This window comes from Antechinus flavipes, chromosome 3 (genome assembly GCF_016432865.1).
Source record: "Antechinus flavipes isolate AdamAnt ecotype Samford, QLD, Australia chromosome 3, AdamAnt_v2, whole genome shotgun sequence".
Lineage (NCBI taxonomy): Eukaryota > Metazoa > Chordata > Mammalia > Dasyuromorphia > Dasyuridae > Antechinus > Antechinus flavipes.
In genome coordinates this window covers 457,288,830-457,312,085 of record NC_067400.1, presented here as the reverse complement: position 1 = coordinate 457,312,085, position 23,256 = coordinate 457,288,830, and the positions used below count along the sequence as shown (strand labels likewise).

The 23,256-nt window shown below is 34.1% G+C and overlaps 1 protein-coding gene across 2 annotated transcripts in view; it reads right to left on the bottom strand.

The window, feature by feature from the left end:
- LNX2 (ligand of numb-protein X 2) overlaps positions 1–23,256 on the bottom strand; it is an 87,465-nt gene that overhangs the window by 31,938 nt on the left and 32,271 nt on the right. For both annotated transcript variants that reach the window (XM_051986533.1, XM_051986534.1), the window contains 3 exons: positions 9,128–9,609; positions 3,880–4,121; positions 2,847–3,046 (listed from right to left, as the gene is read on the bottom strand). In XM_051986533.1, the coding sequence (XP_051842493.1) occupies positions 2,847–3,046; positions 3,880–4,121; positions 9,128–9,609 (924 nt within the window). The remainder of the gene's footprint in view (positions 1–2,846; positions 3,047–3,879; positions 4,122–9,127; positions 9,610–23,256) is intronic.

Below are 23,256 nucleotides of genomic sequence, written 5' to 3'. Positions count from 1 at the left end.
AAAGCTAATAATTTCCTTGCTTAGCTCCAAGTTTTTTAGAACTAGATGGTAGATGTTTTTCAAAAATGCTACATTACAGGATCAAAGAATCTAAATATGAGAGGAACATCAAAGGACATAGGTCAATAGCAATCTAGTTCAACCTCTCAATTTACAGAAAGAGGTCACTGAAACAGTAAATAGAAGAACCAGAATTTGAACAGTTGTTTTTTTTTTTTTTTTAAACACTGTTGACTGGGTAGATTTCTCCCTGTCATTGTTCCTTGGCTTGTATATTCCAACTAATGTCTCTATTTTATTCTAAATAGCTTTAAGTCTTCTTATGAACAAAGAAGCAGCAGCTTAGTATCTTATCCTCTCTGTTTCAATCTCCTAGAAAAACAAAAACAAAAATTGTTGCTTTTGCCCCAGTTTTACCCTATTCTCCCAAACTTTTACAATGATTTATCTGTTCCCCCTCTTGATTCAGGAGAAATAAAGGAGGCAGTCACATGGGGGAAGAACAAAGTGCTACATCAGAAATTCTCTCAAGCACTAGACAAATTCACAGCAACTTAATCTCCTGTAATGGAGAAAATAAAATCACACAATCAAAATTGAAACTGACTTTGTAGAAGCATTGTGGTAGCACAGTGGATCGAGGGCTTGACCTGGAATAAGGAAGCCTGAAGGTTGAAATACAGCCTCGGATACTTATAAGTGCCATGACTGAGATAAGTCACTTAACCTCTGCTTCAGTTTCTTCAATTGTAAAATGGGGTTAATAATAACACATACCTTCTGGGGTTGTTGTGAGGGTTAAATGAGTAAGTACTTAGCACATATAATGCCTGCCATATAAAGTAATCACTTACTAAATGATTATTGTCTTTCTTCCTCTTTTCTTTCTTGAAGGCTATATAGTCTTCCAATTATTCTAAGAGAACTATACAGTCCTCAAATTATTGGAGACAGCTACCACTTCTTTACCAGTCAAAAAAAATTTTTTTTGGGGGGAAAGCATTTTTTACACACAGAACATGTAAAAAGAATGCATATGAAACCATGAATCTCCATTTCATGAATCTTTCATTTCACTTGGTTCAAAATATCTTATAAATTCTATTTAGGATTTTAAAACTGTTCTGTTTATCTACATATCCCTCAGAACTTCTCTTTTTTCCTGTAAATTTTAAAAAATGTTAAGATTCCTCTCTTCCTCTATCTTGCATCACTACTGGTAATTTCTTTGATTTTTGTACTCTTTTCCCAATTAAAAACTGAAAGAATGTGATAGAGACTTAAAAAAAAAACAAAAAAAACCGCAACAAATAAGTATAGACAAGAAAGAAAAATCCACACAGTGGCCATGTCCAAAAATGAATGTCTCTGTATTTCATCCATCATCTCCCCATTAAGAAGTAGACCATCTGCTTCCTATAGGTAATTTGGAGGCTTGGCTGATCACTGCATTAATCAAAGTCCTTAAGTTTTTTAAAGTTGTTTTCTTTACAATGCAACTATCCTAGCATAACTTGTTCTCCTGGTTCTGCTCACTTCACTCTACTTTTGGTTAACACAATCTCCATTCTCTTAAATTTCCTCTCCTAATAATTAGAATGCAATGGTATTCCATTAATTCACACATTATAGTTTATTAAGCTATATCTCAATCATCTTAAGAACCGATGTAAGGAACTTCCCCCCACTCTTACAATTCATGATAAAAAAGTTTGTTTTGGAGCATTGGTAGTCCAGAAAACCCAGTCACTGTGAGTATAGGTTAAATAGCAAAGGGTATTTAGATTAAAGAGTCTAAAGTCTGTAGATTAATGGAAATGGGATAAAGAGAGGTGGGTGAGAAGATAAGGGAGGGAGATTCATGGGTGGGTGGGTGGGGAAGGTGAAGTAATAGAAGTTAAGGAATAGAACTACAGTAGAAGAGTTAGCAGGGATGGGAAATAAGAGATATATACAAACACAACAATAAAGATCAGGAATAGAATAATATTAGGAAAAAAAAGGATAGGCTTGGTAGTCATTCTCAGAGTCAAAAGTAAAGATTTAATCAAGAGAGAAATCTGCATTATGTCAGCCATATGAATATTGTTTTAGATGTATGTGTAAATGCATATGTATGTTTGTAGATATATGTGTATAGACATTCTCTCTCTCTCTCAATGGCCTCATCAATGGTTCTCTTGAGTTCTGGAGCTGACTTGACAGGTTAAAACCCCTCTGGCTCTTTCAGTATTCTCTCTGGCATCTTAAATCAGGGTATTAGGGACTTGAGAGAGTCTCGGTCTGAACTATCTTGTTTTCAGCACTACACCATCATGCCAGTTACTGACGTTTTAGGCAATTCTAGGATGAAGTAAGTCACTTACTGGAGTTCTTCTTTACATTCCTTGATAATTATTTGGTCTAGTGTTTTGTCGAAATAGTATGTGAAAGCTGGATAGTATGCCTCCCTTTCAGGAAGCCATTCTGACAGGAAGTTCTACTTCTAAATCTTCTTGTCTAAAGACTAAATATTTCCCATTGGTAGAGTTGTTTTCATTATGTAGATAAAGTCCACAGGACCCAGTTTATGTAACACTATATCCCCAAATCAATTTCATTAATCAACTTCTTGTTTATTGAAGAACTCCCATTCTTTATTTGTGAAATTGATTCTTTGAAAACCCTATCCCAACAAATGTGCTTTCAATCTAAAAATTATAAAGCACTGGTGTGTGTGTGTGTGTGTGTGTGTGTGTGTGTGTGTGTGTGTGTACTCGTGTTCCACTTCCAGGAAAGGAAAATGCTCCAGACTTCAAAGTCACTTAATATATTGCAAAGAAACAACACTTAATTAGATTTTATACCTGAAGTATCTGGTCTCCAGCAAGGAGTCTTCCATCTCTTGCAATTATGCCATCTCTATAAACTTCTTGGATAACAATGTTGATCAAAGGTGTTTCATTGCCACCCACAATACTAATACCCAATTCAATGTAAGGATTAGATCGATGAATTTCAATTGTTGTAATCTCCCCTTCTGGTAAACTAGGTGGTGGTTGTGAAGCTGGCAAATTTAAAAATTAAAAAAAAAAAGTGAAAATTGTGTTTCATAGTTTAGCATTTTTTCAGTCAAGTTAGTTAACAGATAACAATAGAAAGATATTTCCAGAAACAAAGTATAACATTAATTGGCTTACCAATTGCTAAAAGATCCCTCAAAGGGAATCCTGCCAACATGCCAAGATAAATTAAGTCTACCTAAATGATTTTACAAAAGCAGGCATTATCAATATCTATCAAGAAATCAGTTGATCTGTGTGTGCATATGTATTAAAAAACAACAACAAAACCACTCAGAACATAAATGAAGGTGGTTAATGAGCCCCTAAGTTATATCCAAAAGATAAAAAGGAATAAGCTTTTTTTGATGTGAGGGCCCGTGTTTCCTCTCTAAAAATACCAGCAGTTAAAATAAAATCAGTACTGTTTAATGCAAATAGATAAGGGCTTAGCTTACCTATTAAGCAATATGCCAGGCAGAAAGATGTCTGATCCAAAGGGTTATGTTTCATATTATATATTGGAATGGAATATATTGCTAAAATATACTTCTTTGTTAAATCCACCAGGTCAAATGCCAAAAATAAAAAAAAGGAAAACTCTTAACAGCAACTACCTATAGTTTGTAACCCAAAACTGAGGGAGGGAAAGGAAGGCAGAGGGTGAAAGTAGAGGCAGGAAATGGCACCAGAATAAAATCTTCGGTAAAGACAAAAATAATTGTTCCTCTCAGGTAAATTTTTTATAAATATCTGTTGAATTGGGGAAATCCAATTTGCCATTAACAATTACTAGAGTTTGTTTTTTATTTAGGCTAAGAAAGTAAACTGCACATACTGTCTGCTACTGTGTTTTCCTCAAATGCAGGGTTGTCAAGGCCAGGCTCATCTGTCCACATAGGAAGAGATGTTGATGTCAAGTTCCGCTCTGTTGGCACTGTTACTATCCCAGTATTGTCTGGTGATGAAGTACCTGGGTGATCTGTTACATTGGATCCATTTTCATTCTCAATTTCAGTTTTTAATTTGCTAGTTTTCCTTCTCTCTAGAGCAACTCTCCGACGGGAAGCTCCAGGACATCTAGAGAGAAAACATTCATGAATCAACAAAGAAAAATGTGGGGCAACCATTTGGTACAGTGGTTAAAGCACCACTCTGAAGTCGGGAGGACTGAGTTCAAAACTAACTTCAGACACTTAACACTTCCTAACTGTGTAACTTTGGGCAAGTCATTTAACCCCAACTGCCTCAGCAAAATTAAAAAAAAAAAAAAACAAACAAACAAAAAAAAAGACAATGTTATAAACAAAAAACTTAATATGTTAATATTTGAAAATCAAAATACCCTACCAAATTGTGGTAACAATTTACATACAAATAGTACCTCAAAGTATCTTCTAAGCTGTCTACAAAACATCTATCACCTAAGCAAAACTCTTATGTAACATTTCAAAATGCAAAGGCAGAATAATTTAGGATGGAAAACATTAGGATGGAAAACATAAGCTTAAGCAACAATTACTTAATGTTTACTACCAAACATGTTTCTTCAAACAAATTCAACATACATTTAAGGATAAGAAGCTTGTTATAGTGAGTTAGTTTTAGAGTCTGAAAAAGATTGTTTAAATCCTGTCAAAACTGATTAAATGATCCTGGACATAATCTCTTCACAACTCTATTAAGACTGTAAAACACGGAGTGATTGATCTACAGTGGTAGGGGAGAGTTCAAATCATAAATCTAATTCAAAATTATTAATAAAAATTGAACACTTAGTGTTTAAAGGTTTTCGTAATGCTTTAGGTTATTACCCATTTGTAAATGAGGAAACTGAGGCAAATACAGGTTAATTAACTTCTTTAGATCTCATAGTTTAGTGAACAATAGAATCAGGAGGCTTTCTAATCTCATGACCAGCATTCTTTGCTCTATTAAAATATCTTAGAACAAATGAAAAACTAAAGTCATCTTTTTTTTTTTTTTTTAAGTTATCCAATTCTTACTGAGGTACTGAAGACATTATTCTTCTTACATTTCTTCCATTTTTCAATTTAAGGAACTGATGCCTTCATAACACAGAAGTCACTAACTCTGGGTCACAATGAAAATATTCAGTGCTCCATGACTTGACACCTCAAGTCTACCACTTTGATAAACCCAGTGTTATATTCCCATGACAGGCACTAGACAAAAACATATCATGAGTCTTACAACTTGCAGGCAAGCATAATCACAGCCCACAAGAATTTTCCCTTACAGTGGACACACAAAGAAGTCAGATTACACATTCCCATCAATAAATCTATCCAAATGGATTTATAGAGCTGATTTTATCCTAATTAGTCTCAACACAAATGTTCCATTTCATGCATGGCAAACTAGAGGGTTAGACACAAAGTAGAGGCAGCATGGTTGGCAAAAAGGGCACTGACTGGAATCTGAGGGGCTGGATTCACATGTTGGCTCTGGGACATCCATAATGAGGGCTAAACTAAATGTCTGAAGATCCCTTCTAGCTCTAGGTTTAGGTCTGTGAAGTTTACACAAATTGGATGTTGCTTGTCTGTCCCTACTTTTCCTGACTGTGCTTTCTGAGGGCTCTCCAGATTGGGAGACATTTTCTTTTAACTCCTCACCTCACAAGATCCCTCACCAATGAGTTAGTTCCTAATAAAACATCCATCTCTACATACTTCTCTCTGGACTCTGCTCTAGATTGTTCTACCATGCCAGGAACCTCCCCTTTTCAGCTTTTATGGGATGCCTTTCCCTGTGAGAATGAATGTAGGCCCCTCCAGGGCCAGGCCTAGCACAACATCTGGTAATACTCAGTGCTGAACAAAATGCTAATTGACTTAACTCTTTCTCTAATCCCTGATGGGGGTGGTTCTCATCCATTTCAGTCTCAGACTCCTTTAAATCCCTAAATATTATGAAAGGTCCCTAAGAACTTTATATAGATTATATCTATCAATACTTAATGTATTAGAAAACTGATACAGTTTTAAAATATTTAATTATTTTAAAATAAAAATGAATCCATTACATGTAAATGTAACATTTCAATAAAAATAACTATGTTCTAAAATAAAAATAATTCATTAAAAGCACTATTTTACAAATTCCTGCAAATCTTTTTAATGTTTGTCTTAATGGAAGACAGCTGGATTTTCATTACTACTTCATTTAATCTGCTATGACAGGTTGTTTTGGTTAAAGGATATGAAGGAAACCTGTCCTCATATAGTTATATAAAATTGGAAAAGGGAGGTTAATAGGCAAATAAAGTAGTATTATTATGAAAAGTTTTATGGATCTCCTAAAAGGTCTCAAGAATCCTCAGGGTTCTAGGGAACCACACTTTAAGAACTGCTGCCTTAAGGTAAAGGTTTTGTCCAAGGTCTTCTTTTTACCAGTTTCCTAAAGAAGGAAGGAGAATTACTTTCTGTGATCCACTTTGGCTAAGATACTAATTTACCATTCCCTACTGCATCTCATTTTAAGAAGAGAAAACTGAAGCAGAAAGGGTAAGTGATTTGGTCCAGGATCATACAGCTAAAAAATACCCAAGGACAAATTTGAATTCAGAAAGATGAGTGTTTCTCATGGCAGATCCAACACTTTATCCATTGAGTCACCTAGTATTCCATGTGTATTTATACAATAGTTTTGTCAATTGTCCTTTAAGTCTACTCTTTCACCTGCTCCTCTTTATCCCCAGTATAAAAGTTCTGTGTGGCTGTTCTTTCCTACTGAAAAATCAGATAAAAGGTAGAACTATACCTCATTCAAGTGAATAAATACTAGTTTCTTTTCTAATACTTTTGGAAGCCTGATGTAAGATTACATATTAGTGTTCTATTTTTGAATTCTAAACAGAGTATAAAAAACTATGGTAATTTTGTCGAAAGCGAGGGTACTTTAAACACATTTTAAAACAAGTTGTTTTTATAGCTACTAAGGTCTTAAATCTTAAATTTTTATTGTAATTTTTTTTAAGACCAGGCTGGTGATTTCATTCATATAGTTCCTGGTAAGGAAATTTTACTGAGATCATCAGTATTTTTTTTGCAAACTTTTTGCAAACTGTCAATCATATTTGTATCCCCATACTTAGAATGATCCTTGGAACAAAATGGTTGCTTAATAAAAATTTACTGACTGAGCACTTCCTCTTAGCTATCAGTTAGACAAACTTTAACTTTTCCATATAATAATAATGAAATCTAAGATGAATTTTCTAGTCTGTCTGTCTCTCTCTTTCACACACACACACACACACACACACCCCCCAGAAATATCCTTGCCATTCTTTGGTCTAAGTTGTCACCAATAGTAGGGATCACTTCTGTAACATTCTTTATCAATTACCAGCCAGTTTTGGCAAAAACAGTTTCAGGAATATTCAAGCTACTCTTTTAGGGGTCAGCTTCTTTCATTGATGTATATCTTTAATATCTAGATAGTTCTTGATAAAAAGTGGATGCAAAATATAATTTAAAGCTTTAAGAACTTCAGAAGTATAAATGTCACAGGCTTCTAATAATATTTTAATCAATAATTATTTAAATTTTATAATATTGTATTCCTAAGTAAAATTCAATAAAACCACCATCTTCTGCTTTAATATCACTCTTTGATTTCTGAATTTTGTAAAAAAATTTTATAAGCTGCTTTTCAGTTACAGAAAAGATTGCATCTAATCCCATTATTAAGATTATCCAAAAATCACATATCCATGATATTACTAATATGATTCTGAGAAGAAAAAGTCTAATGGACATATATCAAGTGATCAAGATGACCAAACTAGAAAATGTCCTCTACTGGTCTAAAAAGGGGCATCCAGAAACTGTTGCATCACATGGTATGACAGAAAATCCATTGTTAAAACTGAAATTAAAAAAACAAATTTTATTGTTAAGGACCATGACTAAGTGAAGGTCAATTCTCCACAGCTGTGAATCATAACACTTGAAGGAGTTGCAACGCAGCCTTTATTAACCCAGATGTTCTTTGTGGATTGGGAATGAAATAAATTGGAGGCAAGAGGGAAGAGGAGAGAGGTCAGATAATGCAACTGCCTCTCAGTCTCCTTGTATCATCATCATCATCATCATCATCATCATCATCATCATCATCATCCTGTCACCCGAGGAGATCCATTCTACAGGTCTGAGTTAGACCTCCAGCAGCCACTGGCAAATGGCTCCTGTATCACAACACTTTATACTAAATTGGAATGGGAAGGCATTATGGAGGGTAGATCAGTACAAATCTTTTCAGCTCTACTCTTTTTGAATTTGAATCTACAACATAATTCATGCCTTAATGGGATTACATTATATTTCTAAAGTATGTATTGCTATGGTATAAAAATGTTTTCTATATCCAACATAATACTAAATAGAGAGCTAGCCTTGGAACAGTCTTTCCTCTGATATAAAACAGCTGTGTAAGAATAGTTACAAGACCCTTGAGTACCCCAAAATTATAGGAGTTGTTATTATGCATCAGGGGAATAAGCTCCCATGGCATGCATTCTAAATACTGAATAAATCAGTCCAGATCCCCCCAAAAGCAAATAAATCACAGCCCATATTTTCTATAACATTTAAAATTTTACAAAGTAGTTTTCTTACAACAATCATGTGAAATAAGCAGTATAACTACTCTTTTCTCCCATTTTTAGAGATGGAGAAACTGAGGCTCAGATAGAATAAGAAATCACCCAGGTAAATCCAGTTAAGTAAGCAAAAGAGGTTCTATGAATCCAAGTATTCTGACTGCAAGGTTAAATGTTCATTCCACAATAACACAGAAAGGGGATATTACAACATAAAACAGGATAACATGGTATATTATTGAGGATAATAATAATTTCTCCCATTCTTCAATCAACAATCTCCAAAAGATGAAAGTTATAAAATTAAACTTTTTAGAAATGTAACAAATGATAATTAGAGATGAAATTTCTAAATGAGTTAAAACAAAACATATGAAAGAAATGACATGAATTAAGTTATAGTCCCCTATAAATATCTAATAAGCAAAACTAATAATTTCCATAAATTACTACTTACCTGTTTTTAAGATGTGCCTCTAGGTCACAACGCTGCATTACATCTTGGCATACTGAAGAAAAGGGACATAGAACTAACAGTTTATCTAAGAGCTTATGAACCAGAATACTGGATTTCTTACACAGCTTAAAATGGAGTCTTTTCCGATCCAATGGACAGAAATCTTTTTCCTGTAAAAAGTTCCTTAGGCACTTGTAGCAGAATGTGTGTCCACAAGGGGTATCTAATGGCTGTAGCAGGGGCTGAAGGCAAATATGACAGACCAGATCATCATCCACCTCATTCTGATAATTGTATAAATGATTTTCTCTGGTCCAATGTTGCTGACCACATTCAAAACATAAAGGATTTAAGGAAGAGTTCTGTTCCATAGAAGCAATTTCATCATTGGTAGTACCCATTCTAAGCCAAAGAGTGCAATCTGTTTTTTCATAAGCCAGGCTTATATTTAAGATTTTGTTTTCTTTCAGTGGTCCGTTTTTCTGTATAAAAACAAAAGCAAAAAAAATCATATTAATCGATTATAATAAGTAATACAACAAATTAAAATCACTAAATTTGTATTTAGAAAAGAAACCAAGACAGTTAATTGCAGTTTAAAGCAAAAAGATCAAGAAAGGGTAACATATTTCACTTATTCTAAACTAGCATCCAAAATGGATGCTGCATTGCCTACTTTTTATTGACAAGAAGGGTGATTAAAAGCAAAGATATACTATATCAGGTATAAAAGTAATTGGTTTTACTGCATGAACACCCTCCCTCCCCCATGCTACTTAATAGTAATTACAAAAATAACCAGTCTACCTGTGTAACAAAAACTAGATTTACTCCACTGTATCAATATCTTTGCCTTCCTGAGCAGGGAGTAAGACCATGAATTCCAAGTCTCCATTTAAGGAGGAGATCAACTCAGGCTTTTCATCCTTTGGAAATTCTCAAATTTTCTATCATGCCTCAGGAAGCTCATCCTCCAGTAAGATCTCATTAGTCTTGGAACTCTACTTCATCACTATCCTCAGCCTTTTGGATTGGAGGATTTTCCATTTAAGGAGAGAGCTCAACTTGCAGACATCTCATTTCTCACCTGGCTGTACTACTTTGGGACACCTCTGACTGCTTCTCTACTTCACCATCCCCTGCCCTCCTACTTTGGATACCTCCCTCTCTTTGGCCCTTCAGAGCAGGATCAATCTGTTTCTGTTCCCTCTTTCTCCTTCCCCCATTCCCATCCCACACCCACCCCCGCCCCTGCCCGTGCACACGTGTATGTGTGGGTGTCCCTCTTTTTGTATTTATATTTCCAGCACTTAGCACAGTTCCTAGAGCATAGTAGATGGTTAATAAATGCTCATTGACTATTGTAATATGCCACATATTTTCATTTGTTTTACCAATCCTGGTTCTTTGTTTCTAATTCGGTGTATTACATTTACACACAGAGACTTCTTTTGCTTTGTCACAATGCACAGAACTACAAAATGAATCTGAGTTACAGGAAGGCCAACTTAGCTCGATTTTACCTTCCTTTATAACATTTAGAGTTATTCGAAGGTGGAATCTTGGAACCCTTTTAAGTTAACAGTTTTTTCATTTCTTAAAGACAAGTAGATGCTGGGGTGAACGCTAGAGTAGGGTATTTTGTAGAGGAGGATCCTGTCTAGATAGAAGAGGGCCTGGATGAATTTCTTGCAAATTCTGAATAAACTTAGAATATTCAAATTGCATATGAGGTAGGTTTTAAGAAAAATGTGTTAGTCATTTCCAATACTTCATATGTACATAATGTGTTTATAAACAGGGCATTGCCCACACATTGTTTTGTGCCAGACCAATGATTTTATTAATTTAAGCAATTCTCAAAAAGGAAGGTCCCTATATCAGTGAAGGTTGGCATCTGCTCTGCTCTGCATTTTGCCTGGGATGCAGAAGTTGAGTAGCAGGAGCCTGGAGGTGTCAGAGGTAGTACTTTAAACAAAGGCTAGCAGCTGACGCAGACATCAGACAGCTGTCCCGGGAAGGGGGCCAAGCTTTATGAATCTTTAAAGGCCATATAACTTTGTCATGCAAAATGTTTACTGCTTAAATAGATTATAGTAACAATTCACTTACTCTATCCTATCCACTTTATGTTTTCTATACGGTCTTCCTAATTTTGAATCTAAAGAGAAACAATTGTTTATGCCTTGCACTCTAGAATGAAACTCTCCCAGACTGAATGAGTTCTAAATCTTAAAAAAATTTTAAGATATAAAAGGAGCTATCACAATAAAATTTGAATATGGAACACACTGCTTATCAGATTGATGGATAAGCAAACAATTTATGAATAAACAAGAGAGAGTACTGTGAGGTATAAAATCAATTTTGACTACATTAAAAAGTGTTTTTTTGTTTTGTTTTGCTTTACAAGTAAAACCAATGTAGCTAAAAAAAAAAAATGGAAAATTTTTATAACTAGTTTATCTGCTAAAAAGTCTCATCTGCCAAATCTATGAGAATATCAGTCATTCCCCAATGGTAAATGGTCAAAGAACATGAATCAACAGTTTTCTGGCCAAGAGGTCAAAATAATTTATAATCATATAAAAATTCTCTAGACTATATAGTTGATTGAAGAAATGCGAATTAAAATAACTGCATGATTTACACCTAACAGATTGGCTAAAATGATATGTAGAAAAATCGGGACATTAACTCACTGCTGGTAGAATTGTGAACTAATCCAACTATTTTGGAGAGCAATTTGGAATTATGTCCAAAGAGTTATAAAATTGCGTATGACCTTTGACCCAGTAATACTACCATTGGTTCTGTTTCCCAAGATGATTAGAAGAAAAGAACCTTTATGTCCTAAGAGCAGTTCTCTGTCATTGAACTGGAAATTGTGGGTGAATCAACTGAATACTCGCTAAACAAATTAGGGTATATGATGGTAACAGAATACTACTGTGCTACAAGAGATGAGAAGCGCAATGATTTTAGAAAAAAATGACAGGTCAAACAAGCAGACCCCAAAGAAGGTAGTAAGACGGTAAATGCAATACAGTCTTAAGAAGAATTTTGAGGAAACATGTCATTTGATTATTATAAATACCCAAATAATAATAAAAAACCCATGAAGAAAGATGCTATCTGTATCCACAGAGAGAAGTGATAAAAAGTATGCATAATATGGATTTACACACACATACATGCACGCACAAACACCCATCTCATGGAGAAGAAAAAAGTTTCATTATTACTTTATTATATCTTTCAAAGGAAAAGCAAATTATACATAACAGAATTGCAGTTTCATGTGCAATTTCTTTTATTCTTCCATTTTATTATGGAAATGCTTCTTTTATTTTTTTAATTTAGAATTAAAATTTTTTTAAAGATTCTAGTACAATATGGAATACCCAAACTTCAGAGGAAAAAGATATTTTCTAAAAATAAGCCCAACAATATGGTGGTGGAAAAGTCATTTACTGCATAGATCTGGAAAATTATCTTTGCCTTAGTTTTGAACTATGAATCTGTAAAGGTTAACAAAGCACAGACCATTAAAAATAGTTTCTACCTAGGCCTGGAAAAAGGCCCTGGCTAGAGAATAAAAAGTAGTATTAATTATATTCTTGGTACAAAATTAGTTATTTCAACTATCTAATTATCTTCTGGTCAGGAGGAAGTGGTAGCTTTTTGGACCTCGGATTGTTAGAGTTGTCATCTACCCTCCCACACTCCTTTCCCCCTGCAATGCGACTCCTAAATTTATAAAACTTGGGAAAAAAAAATTCTACGTAAAGAAACTGTAGCTCTGGGGAGAACTATGATTCCAGGTGATTAAAAAAAAATTCAATAAAATAACAGCATATAGGAATTATAGTGTTTATATCAGAGTGAAGCAAACAGTTATTCCTGTAGTTTATTATTCAATTTTTTGTTTCTTCTCAAGCACACATAATTATTACAAATGTCAACAGTAGTTATAAGAGATTGGAAAAAGGACTGACTAGGGAAAGAATAATCCTTTGTCTAACAAGAAACTCCTAAACCTACCTATCTGAATACAAAATTTATATAGTACCTTGTTTCCTACTCAACTAACAAAGAAAATTTATATATTCTTGGAACATGGCTGCTTTTATTTGAAAAAAATTTCCCCCAAGAAAATATATAGCAACTCCTGCCTCCCACATAATGACTAAGAAAGCATTTATCTTAAGACTATTATATTTTAGCTATTTTCCAAATCTCTAAATAACTTTTAGTCCTTTAAGTATTTTCATTTTATTACAAAATCTTTTGAGAAGGAAAAATAATATGTTCCCACTTTGAAATTTTTTAAAAAGTACCAATTGAAAATACATCATTCCCACCCCCAAGCTACCTCGATTTCACCATGGCCAAAGTTAAAGGAAAAATTACAAGAGCAAATTACAACATATGCATTTAAGGATAATTACTGATCAAGTACAAACTATTAACTACTGAAAAGAATTTTTTAAAGCTGCATTTCATCAGGCATATTGACAACAAGCTTAAATAACTGTTTACTAGTTCTCTGAAGCATTTAGATTCTTCCTGCATTGTATTAAAACTAAACCTTATTTTGTGGGAGATTCTAATTCCCCATGGTTGAATAGATTTTTGATATGTTTTAAAAGGATTACATCATACTTGACCCAAAAGGGATTAAACAACAATTTCTAATCCATTATTCAATACAAATGTAGAAATTGATGTATATCAGTTGGTGTCCTGGCTATAGTTGATAATGTACATCTTTTGGAAAGGTAAGTACAAGGGCTAAGATCACAATTCTTTTGTTATTAGTGATAGAGAATATAGAGTAAGTATTGAGAAGGGATTAGGTGAAAATCTTGTCTTAAATACATTTGAAAGGGGAAAAAAAAGAAATCCACGGTCCTATTGTAATAGAATATAACCTTAGCTTCACATTGAACACTGGCTACAAAGATAATATAGATGATAAAGATTATAACTTGCATAAATCAAACAGCACCATTTGTTTAGGCTTCTGGGGAGATAGAAACAGACTATTCAAGTCTTTATAATCCAAGGACAGGAATAAATCCTAACAAAAAATTAAAAACTGTAATAGTATCACATCAACAATCACCACCACTCATAAATAAACTCTAATACAATGGAAATGAAGACCTAACTTCTCAAGGAATGCAAAAGCAAGCAAGGTGGTTATCTTCAAGATAACATGTTTTGAATAATACACTAAAGGTGGGGATAGGCATAGCTCGGGTTAGAAAGAATGTTTCCAGGAGGAAGAACAGTAGTCAGAATAAGAAAAAAGTAGAAAACTTTGTATTAGAAATTATAAGCCTGCTGAATAATGGGGAACTATCTGCAATAAGTTCAGTCTTTATCTATAATCTGGTGAAAACAACTAGAGCTCAACTTAAGAAATAATTGTACCTTCTCTGTAACAGTCAGAAGGTAATACGGTTGAACTGAAAGTGAGGAGCCTCAAAGTTAGTTTACATATTTTTTTTTTAAAATCAGAATTGCTATCTAAAGGCCCCTCTGGAACAAATACAAATATTCATGAGTTGGACTAACAAAATTTTACATGTTGGTTTTCACACTATATTCATATATTTACAAACAAATATATAGGTTTTGTGTTTTTTTGTGTTTGTATCTCCATCTTGTGAGAAAGGGAGGAAGCGGGAGAGAGGGGGAAAAGGGACCAATAAGAAATAATTATCCTCAATTCACATTTTTTTGTCTATTTTAGTTTCATTCTTTCCTTCTCCCTCAATTCTATATCTTGCAAGATAGGATACAGGCTTCCATACTATCCTTTCTGAAGTTCACTAGAAGCTGAATTCATCCATATGGATGGATGGTGTCTGACGTGTCAAAACTAAAGTTACTGTTTTTTTTTTTTTTTTAATAGCAGCTTTTATTCTTCTTCCCCCTTCTATGTAGTGTTCAATTTTAGAGTATGCCTATATTTCTGCTGCTTTTCCCCTTCCCAGCCAAAAATCGGGGAGACCATCACAAGAGCTGTCCTTTTATAATGGGTACATCCACTAAGCTAAAATTTAAAATACCTTTATCAAACTCTTATAAGACAAAGTTACACTAGGAGGTAGTAGCAGAGAGCAATGGAAATGAAGTAGAGAATCTGGCTAAGTGAAATGTGCACAAACCTAGTAGTAGCTTCTTATTTCAAGTACACATATACAAAATAAACTAAAAGAAAAAAAATCAAAATAGCAAAACTGGAAGAATGGAAGAAATCCACATAGAGGGAAAAATTAGAGAGACTGAGGAGGAAATGGGTAAATTAAAACTCCTAGTTTTATAATAACAGGAGAAATGTAAATAAGAAAATAATACTACAACAGAGACAGTAGAATCCCATAATAGAGAAGAGAATAGACACACGAACCATTAGAGTAGTCAAAAGGACCAATAAGGGACAGCTAGGTGGCACAGTGGATAGAGCACTATCCCTGAAGTCAGGAGGACCTGAGTTCTAATTTGACCTCAGATACTTAATTCCTAGCTGTGTGACCCTGGGCAAGTCACTTAACCCCAATTGTGGGGGGAGGGGGAGGGGAGGCGGAGGAGAGGAGGATCTATAAAAGAATGGGAGCAAGAGAGAACAAATGAAATAAGAACTCTTAGATTCAAATACAGTAAGCACAATTTTAAAAAAAATCTGAATATTAAAAAAGAATGGGAAGTAGAGTCTAGGATGGAAACTGAGGGAGAAGAAAATAAAATCAAATCTGACAAAAAATATAAAATGAGAGTATTTTTTTCGATACTATTTTATTTTTCCAATTTCATTTAAAGATAAATTTTCAAAAATCCATTTTCGTAGTGTGTGGGATATAGAAGACCCTTACTCAAAATGACTACTCAGAAATCACTCAAAATAGAAAGCAGAAATTATTATACCTGGATAAGCCGTTCTATCATGAGATAAGGGAAAGAGAAAACTTGTGGTAGGAGTAAAGATACACAGCTTTTATACAAGAGATCACATCACTGTTTGTGGAGTTGTGAACGAATCCAACCATTCTGAAGAGCAATCTGGAATTATGCCCAAAAAGTTATCAAACTGTGTATACCCTTTGATCCAGCAGTGCTACTACTGGGCTTATACCCCCAAAAGATAGTAGAAGGGAAAGGGACCTGTATGTGCCAAAATGTTTGTGGCAACCCTTTTTGTAGGGGCTAGAAACTGGAAAATGAATGGATGCCCATCAATTGACGAATGGCTGAGTAAATTGTGGTATATGAATGTTATGGAATATTATTGTTCTGTAAGAAATGACCAGCAGGATGAATACAGAGAGGCTTGGAGAGACTTACATGAACTGATGCTAAGTGAAATGAGCAGAACCAGGAGATCATTATATACTTCAACAACAATAGGATGTATTCTGATGGAAGTGGTTATCTTTGACAAAGAGAAGATCTAACTCAGTTTCAATAGATCAATGATGGACAGAAGCAGCTACACCCAGAAAAAGAACACTGGGAAATGAATATAAACTATTTGCATTTTTGTTTTTCTTCCCAGGTTATTTTTTACCTTCTGAATCCAATTCTCCCTGTGCAACAAGAGAATGGTTCAGTTCTGCACACATATATTATATCTAGGATATACTGTGACATATTTAACATGTATAGGACTGCTTGCCATCTGGGGGAGGGGGTAGAAGGAGGGAAGGAGGGAAAATGTCGAAACAGAAGTGAATGCAAAGGGATAATTTTTTCAAAATAATAAATAAATAAATAAATAAATAAATAAATAAATAAATAAATAAATAAATAAATGAATGAATGAATGAATGAATGAATAGATGAATAAATAAATAAATAAATAAATAAGAGATTGCATCACAAGTAAGAGAACATTGAGGAGGGAAGGAGGAGGCATCTAATTGATTGTTGCTATCTGGAGAGATTGTTACGGAAGGTTTCAGTTTCCCAAAATTACCTGATTTCTAGGAAACAGAAAATCAGACCTTCAGGCTTCAGATATAGCTGGCTAAGGCTCAAGTAAATAAAGGCCTGCACATATTATACAGGTCATAGGAGAAATACAGAAATAATGAAAATACAGAAAAAGAATTCACACCTTCCTATAAGTTCTTCACCTTATCGCTCTATTCCACACAGTAGGACTTTAAGTTCCAAATTTTTTCTCTCCTCTTATCTCCACTCTCCCAAGAGAGCAAGCAATCTAATGTATATTACATATATGCGATCATTTTTAGCCCATATATACTGCGATTATGTCACAAGAAAATCTGTAGTATTAAAATATCAGTATGTCCCAAAATATTAATTTCTTATCTGTAATAATAAAAAGCCATAAACAAAATATACAATTTTGATTGGTGAATGGTTGCACTAATAATGGAATGTGAATGTAATAAAATATAACTGTGCCTTAAGGCAACAATATCAAACTCAAATAGAAATGGATCCTTGCTGCATAGATTTATACAACCACAAATTAACATTACCCATATGTTGTATTGTATTTTAATATACCTTGTTAAACATTTCCCAATTATATTCTAATCTATATTATAGATTATAGAGCTTTGGAATGATGACACTAAGAAATCAGAGAAACATGGGAAGATTTGCAAAAGACTTTTGTTTTTTTTTTAAATCAGAGTCAAGAGAAAAACATGGAAAATCATTATTTGGTTTAAATGAAGGCAATATAAAAACATTTGAACTCTGGTCCAATAAAACATGCTGATGTTAATACAACTAATGATCAACTGAGTATTAAGAATTTACTATGTGCCAGACACAATGTTAAAAAGATATATTTCTCCTTTTCTGTTATACTATATAATTTTTTTATCACTGTTCCAGAATATACTTTATAATGGGTTTGTGGGAAGGATCTTTTGCATCAAAATAAAATGTATCATCACACTAAGCATTTATTAAGTACCTGCTATGTACTGGGCACAGTATGATATAAATATGGCAATAAAATAATCTTTGTTGCTAAGGATATTAGATTCTATTGCTAAATTAAAGGGAAGAAAAAAAAAATTCAGGGATGAAAATGACTTAAGACAAAATCAAGCACAACTTCTGTGCAAAGTATGAATCTTGCCTGTTTTTAATATTCCTACCTGGTGGTTACAACCTTTCTACTTAATACCTTCCTGGTGATGTTATCCAAGGAAGCTGTCCATTCCATTTAGAAACTGCACTGGAGTTGAATCATTATTTTGTAACTTACTATGTGATTTTGAGGTAACTCATAATCTCCCTTAGCCTTAGTTTCCTTATCTGGAAAATGAGAGGGTTGGAAGAGCTGACTGCAAAAGTTTCTCCTGGCTCTAAATTAGTATTATGCTATAATTTACCTAAAATGAAAAATCAGTTTTGTTTTTAAAATGCATTCTTTGGGGCCATGCAGCACTGAAATGGCCCCAGCAGAACCTCTGTTTGTATTAGGAGCACAAAAACAAGCTCTATCAGGAAAGGTAAAGGAGGCTTGGATTGTAGTAAACAGGACATGGTTAACCACAAACCCAGGTGGGCAAGGACCTTGGGTTCTAGTAGACAGGATGCCAAGAAACTTGAGTCTTGCTACATATTTGTATTCCCTGTTTTTCTTAAAATGTGACCAATGGTTAAGAGGCAAACATCTCCCTGGAGAGGGTCTAAACAATGAGGAAAGAGTAAATATTTTACTCAATCTCCCCCCTCCCCATCTTTCCCTATAAAATACCCATTCTGGAGCAACCCCTTAGACTAACTGATCCCTTGATATTGCTTGATAAAGCTTTTTGCTTTTGATAAACCAGTCCCTTATCCAGTCAATTCTTACCTACTGAACTGCTCTCCCACTGTAATGACCTTTTAAAATATTTAATGATACTCACACAAGCATCAGCCAGACCTCTTGGTTCCTTATCAAATTTAAGAACATTTTCAATTGATATAGTCTTATTGAATACTCATATCCAAACTAAATGAAATTAAAACCTTTTTAAGAATAATGAGATAACAAAACGACTAACATGAAAATATTTCACACAATTGCAATTGCACATGTATAAAATATAATGGATTGTTTATCATCTCAAGAAGGAGTCAGGGAAGGGAGGCATAGAAGGATCATCATTCTAAATCTGTTTTCTCCAGCTGTCCCAGAATGATTTCAGTGAACTTACAGAAGATTAAGCTGACAAACATTCTAATACTTTTATCAATTACAAAACTATTATTTTATCTACCTTGTTCTTTGAGGACTTTCTATCTGAACTCCATGAAAAATACACAAGGATAAGAAATATTATGCCTTCCATTTACAGAAAGCTTTGTAGTTAATTTACATAACACCTTTTTTTGATTTAGTACTCAGATATTCAAGTTAAAATTTTCAAAAAGGATAATCTTTGATAACCATTCTTGCAGAAATATGATGGCCAAATATTGATTAAAAGATTAGGGTAGTCCAGATCAAAAAGAAAATTTTTACAAAAAACAAACAAAAATCACCCCAATTCAGATATCCCAAATCCAAATACTAGAGCTACAATTAGAATTGTACAGGATTTATCAGCAGCTACAATAAAAAACTGCAGATCCTGGAATAATTTACACTGACAATCAAAATAACTAGGGCTGTAGCCAAAAACATATCCAGTAAAACCATAATACTGAATGAAAATAAAAAAGGACATTCAACAAACTCATGGATTTTTAGGACTTTGTTTCAACCAAACCTGAACTAAATACAAATTTAACAGTCAATATCAAAGATTAATTTCAAGGGACTCAACAAGAATAAATTATTTTTTATATGAAAATGTAAACCATGTGTTTAATATTAGTAATTAGCTAATTCAAAGATTGGGGCAGAGCTGAGTATGATCTGACTCCAAAGAGCTAAATTGTTTAAAAAAGGTAAAAATACTACTAATTATGCTGTACAAATGAGGTATAGAGGAAAAAGCGAGAGACAGAAGCATTAGAGAGAAAAGGAAAATTTATTCACACCAGGAACGGGTTAAATAGGGAAATATTTATCCCCACTCCAACCCCACCATGACTTACAGCAAACTCCAAAATCTATTTAAAAAATAAATAAATAAAGGGGGAGGGAATAGGATAAGGTAGGCTACTGAAGGGTATGTAGATTAATGAGAGTGGGAGTAATTAATGAGAATGTAGAAGAGTTAGCAGAGATAGGAAATAAAAGAGATACATACAAACACAAACAAGGAACAGGAATTGAATTAGGGGAAAAAATTGTGCTAGTAACCACTGATCTTAGACCAAGTCAAAATTAAAGATTCAATCAAGAGAGAAATCTATTTTATATCATCCATATCAATGTTGTTTTAATATGCATGTCTACATAAATGTAAATGCAAGAGTATAATATAATATACACAATATATGATATGTTGTGTATGTATGTGCATGTAAATATCTATGTATCTACAGATACATTCACATAAACATACACAAAATATTGTGCTTAACTGTAGCCTGCTTTGAAGAAGTGGAGGGGATAATAAAGGGGAAAAAAAGAATTAAGTAAAAAATGCACAGCAGAGAACAAAAGAATAATCTAGGAAGCAAAGATGGAAAGCCACGAATATAAACATGACAATGTTTCATTTCATTTTCATTTTCCTTTTCCCTATTTTTTCCTCATTTTTATTTAGTTTTAAATATTTAAAAAAACACAGAGATGTAAGGTTAGACTTCTTAACCATTGCTGAGATTTATAAGCAAATACTTTTAAAATAAAATTAAACTGTTTTCAATTAATAAAAGCCTATTTTCTCTCCTTCCAACTTCCTACTATAAGTAGACTACTGCAAAAGACTGCGTTTAACTGAGCTCCCCGATTCTCTTTCCTTCATATAGCTTCCAAGATGACTTTCTTATAATACAGGTCCAAACATATTATTCCCCTACTGAATAAACTCTAGAGGCTCCCTATTACTTCTAGGATCAAATACAAATTTCTTTGTTGTCCTTCAAAGTCTTTCAAGTCTGTTATCTTGACTTTTCACATATGGAGTCTTATCTCTTATTTATGAGCCTTTGCACAGGTGGTAGTCCAAGCCAAGAATTTAATCCTTCCTCATACTGGCCCAACAGTAAGTAGCCTTAGTTTCACTCCAAAGCTCAGGGATCACCATCTCCAGTGAAAGATGGCATTTTTGCAGAGTTAGGTCCTTTCTCCCTTTTCTTTTTAACTCTTTGGGATACAGACCTAGTAGAGATATTGCTAGATCAAAGGATACGCATGGTTTGTTTGACCTATGAGCATGGTTTCAAAAGAGTCTGATATGTTAATAATCCTACCAACTATACATTAGTGTCCCAATTTTTCCCACATCTTCTCCAACATTTATGATTTTCCTTTTTTAGCCATATTAGTTAATCTGACGTAAGGTAGTACCACAATTATTTTAATTTGCATTTCTCTAATCAAAAGAAATTTAGCATATAGATAAACTTTGGCTTCTTCATCTGAAAACTGCTTGTTTATATCCTTTGATCATTTATCAATCGAGGAATGGTTTATATTTTTATAAATGCAACTCAGTTCTCTATATATGTGAGAAATGAGGCCATTATCATAGACACTTGCTATAATGATTGTTTCACAAGCTTGTGATTGCCTTCTAATCTTGATTGTATTGATTTTGTTTGTGCAAAAGCCTATTAATTCAATATAATCAAAATTATTATATATTTTTTAATGTTCTCTCTTGTTCAGTACTAGACCTATAACTTACCAAACATATGCACCAAGTGGCACAGCATGGTATCTATACTATTTTACTGTCTATGATATTTTATAGCAAATGTAGTTTCTCCTTCCCTATTTCTGTTAATTAGGTCTATTTTTGCTTTTGCTTTGTTTGCGATCAAGAATGCTACTCCTGCTTTTTTTTTTTTTTTAAACTTCAATTGATGCATAATAGATTCTATTACAGCTCTTTACCTTTATTCTAGGTTTTCTCTCTGCTTCAGGATTCTGGTATTTGATCCTAATTCTGGGTCCAATTCGTTGCCTATTTTTAGTGTCTTTCTAAAATATGCGGATGCAGATTTCTGGAAGCCAAGAAACTTAAAAGATTGGCAAGAAAGGTCTGTCTAACTTCGCAGTCCAGGACAGGAAGTGTCCCAGAAAGCCAACAGCAAGCCCACCTCAGCAAACCAGTGGAAGATACTGAACCTCAGTGATGGAATAGAAACATCAGACCCTCCGACTTTAGGATAGCCAGGGGAACCAGTAGCTCCAAGAACCACGGCATCCTTCAGTGGCAAGGCCTCCTACATAAGTTTGAGCCTAGCCTTGAGCATTTAGGCAGGCATTAGCTCTAGGACCCTCCCATTCTTCAGCATAGTCCCAAAGAGGCAGCTTCCAGAGACTAGAACCTTGTGCTTCAGTGTAGCCCCAGGGAAATGCAGAAACATTATACCAGACACCACTACTAAGACTTCAGCACTAGCTTTTTTTGGTTTTTATTCAATTGGTACAGTTCCGTCTGATTCTTTGTGACCCCAGTTAGGATTTTCTTTTCTTTCTTCCTCCTCCCCCCCCACCCCCCGTGGTAATTTTTTTTTGTTTGTTAAAGCCTTTTATTTTCAAAATATATGCACATATAATTTTTCAACATTGATCCTTGCACCAATCTTGCATTCCAAATTTCCTCCCCTTTCTCTATAGGGCAAGTTATTCAATATATGTTAAACATGTTAAAGCAAACAACAAAAAGAATGCTATGTTGGGATCCATACACACACAGTTCCCACTGTCCTCTCTCTGGGTGTGGATGGCTCTCTTCGTCACAATTTCATTGGAACGGACCTCAATCATCTCATTTTCGAAAAGAGCCATGTTCATCAGAAATCATCATCATATAATCTTGCTGTTAACAATGTACATGATATTCTGGTTCTGCTCATTTCAGTCAGCATCAGTTCATGAAAAGTCTCTCCAGGTCTCTCTGAAATCATCCTGCTGATCACTTCTTATAGAACAATAATATTCCATGAACAATCATATACCATAACTTATTTATACATTTTCCAACTGATGGGCATCCCCTCAGCTTCTAGTTCCCTGCCAC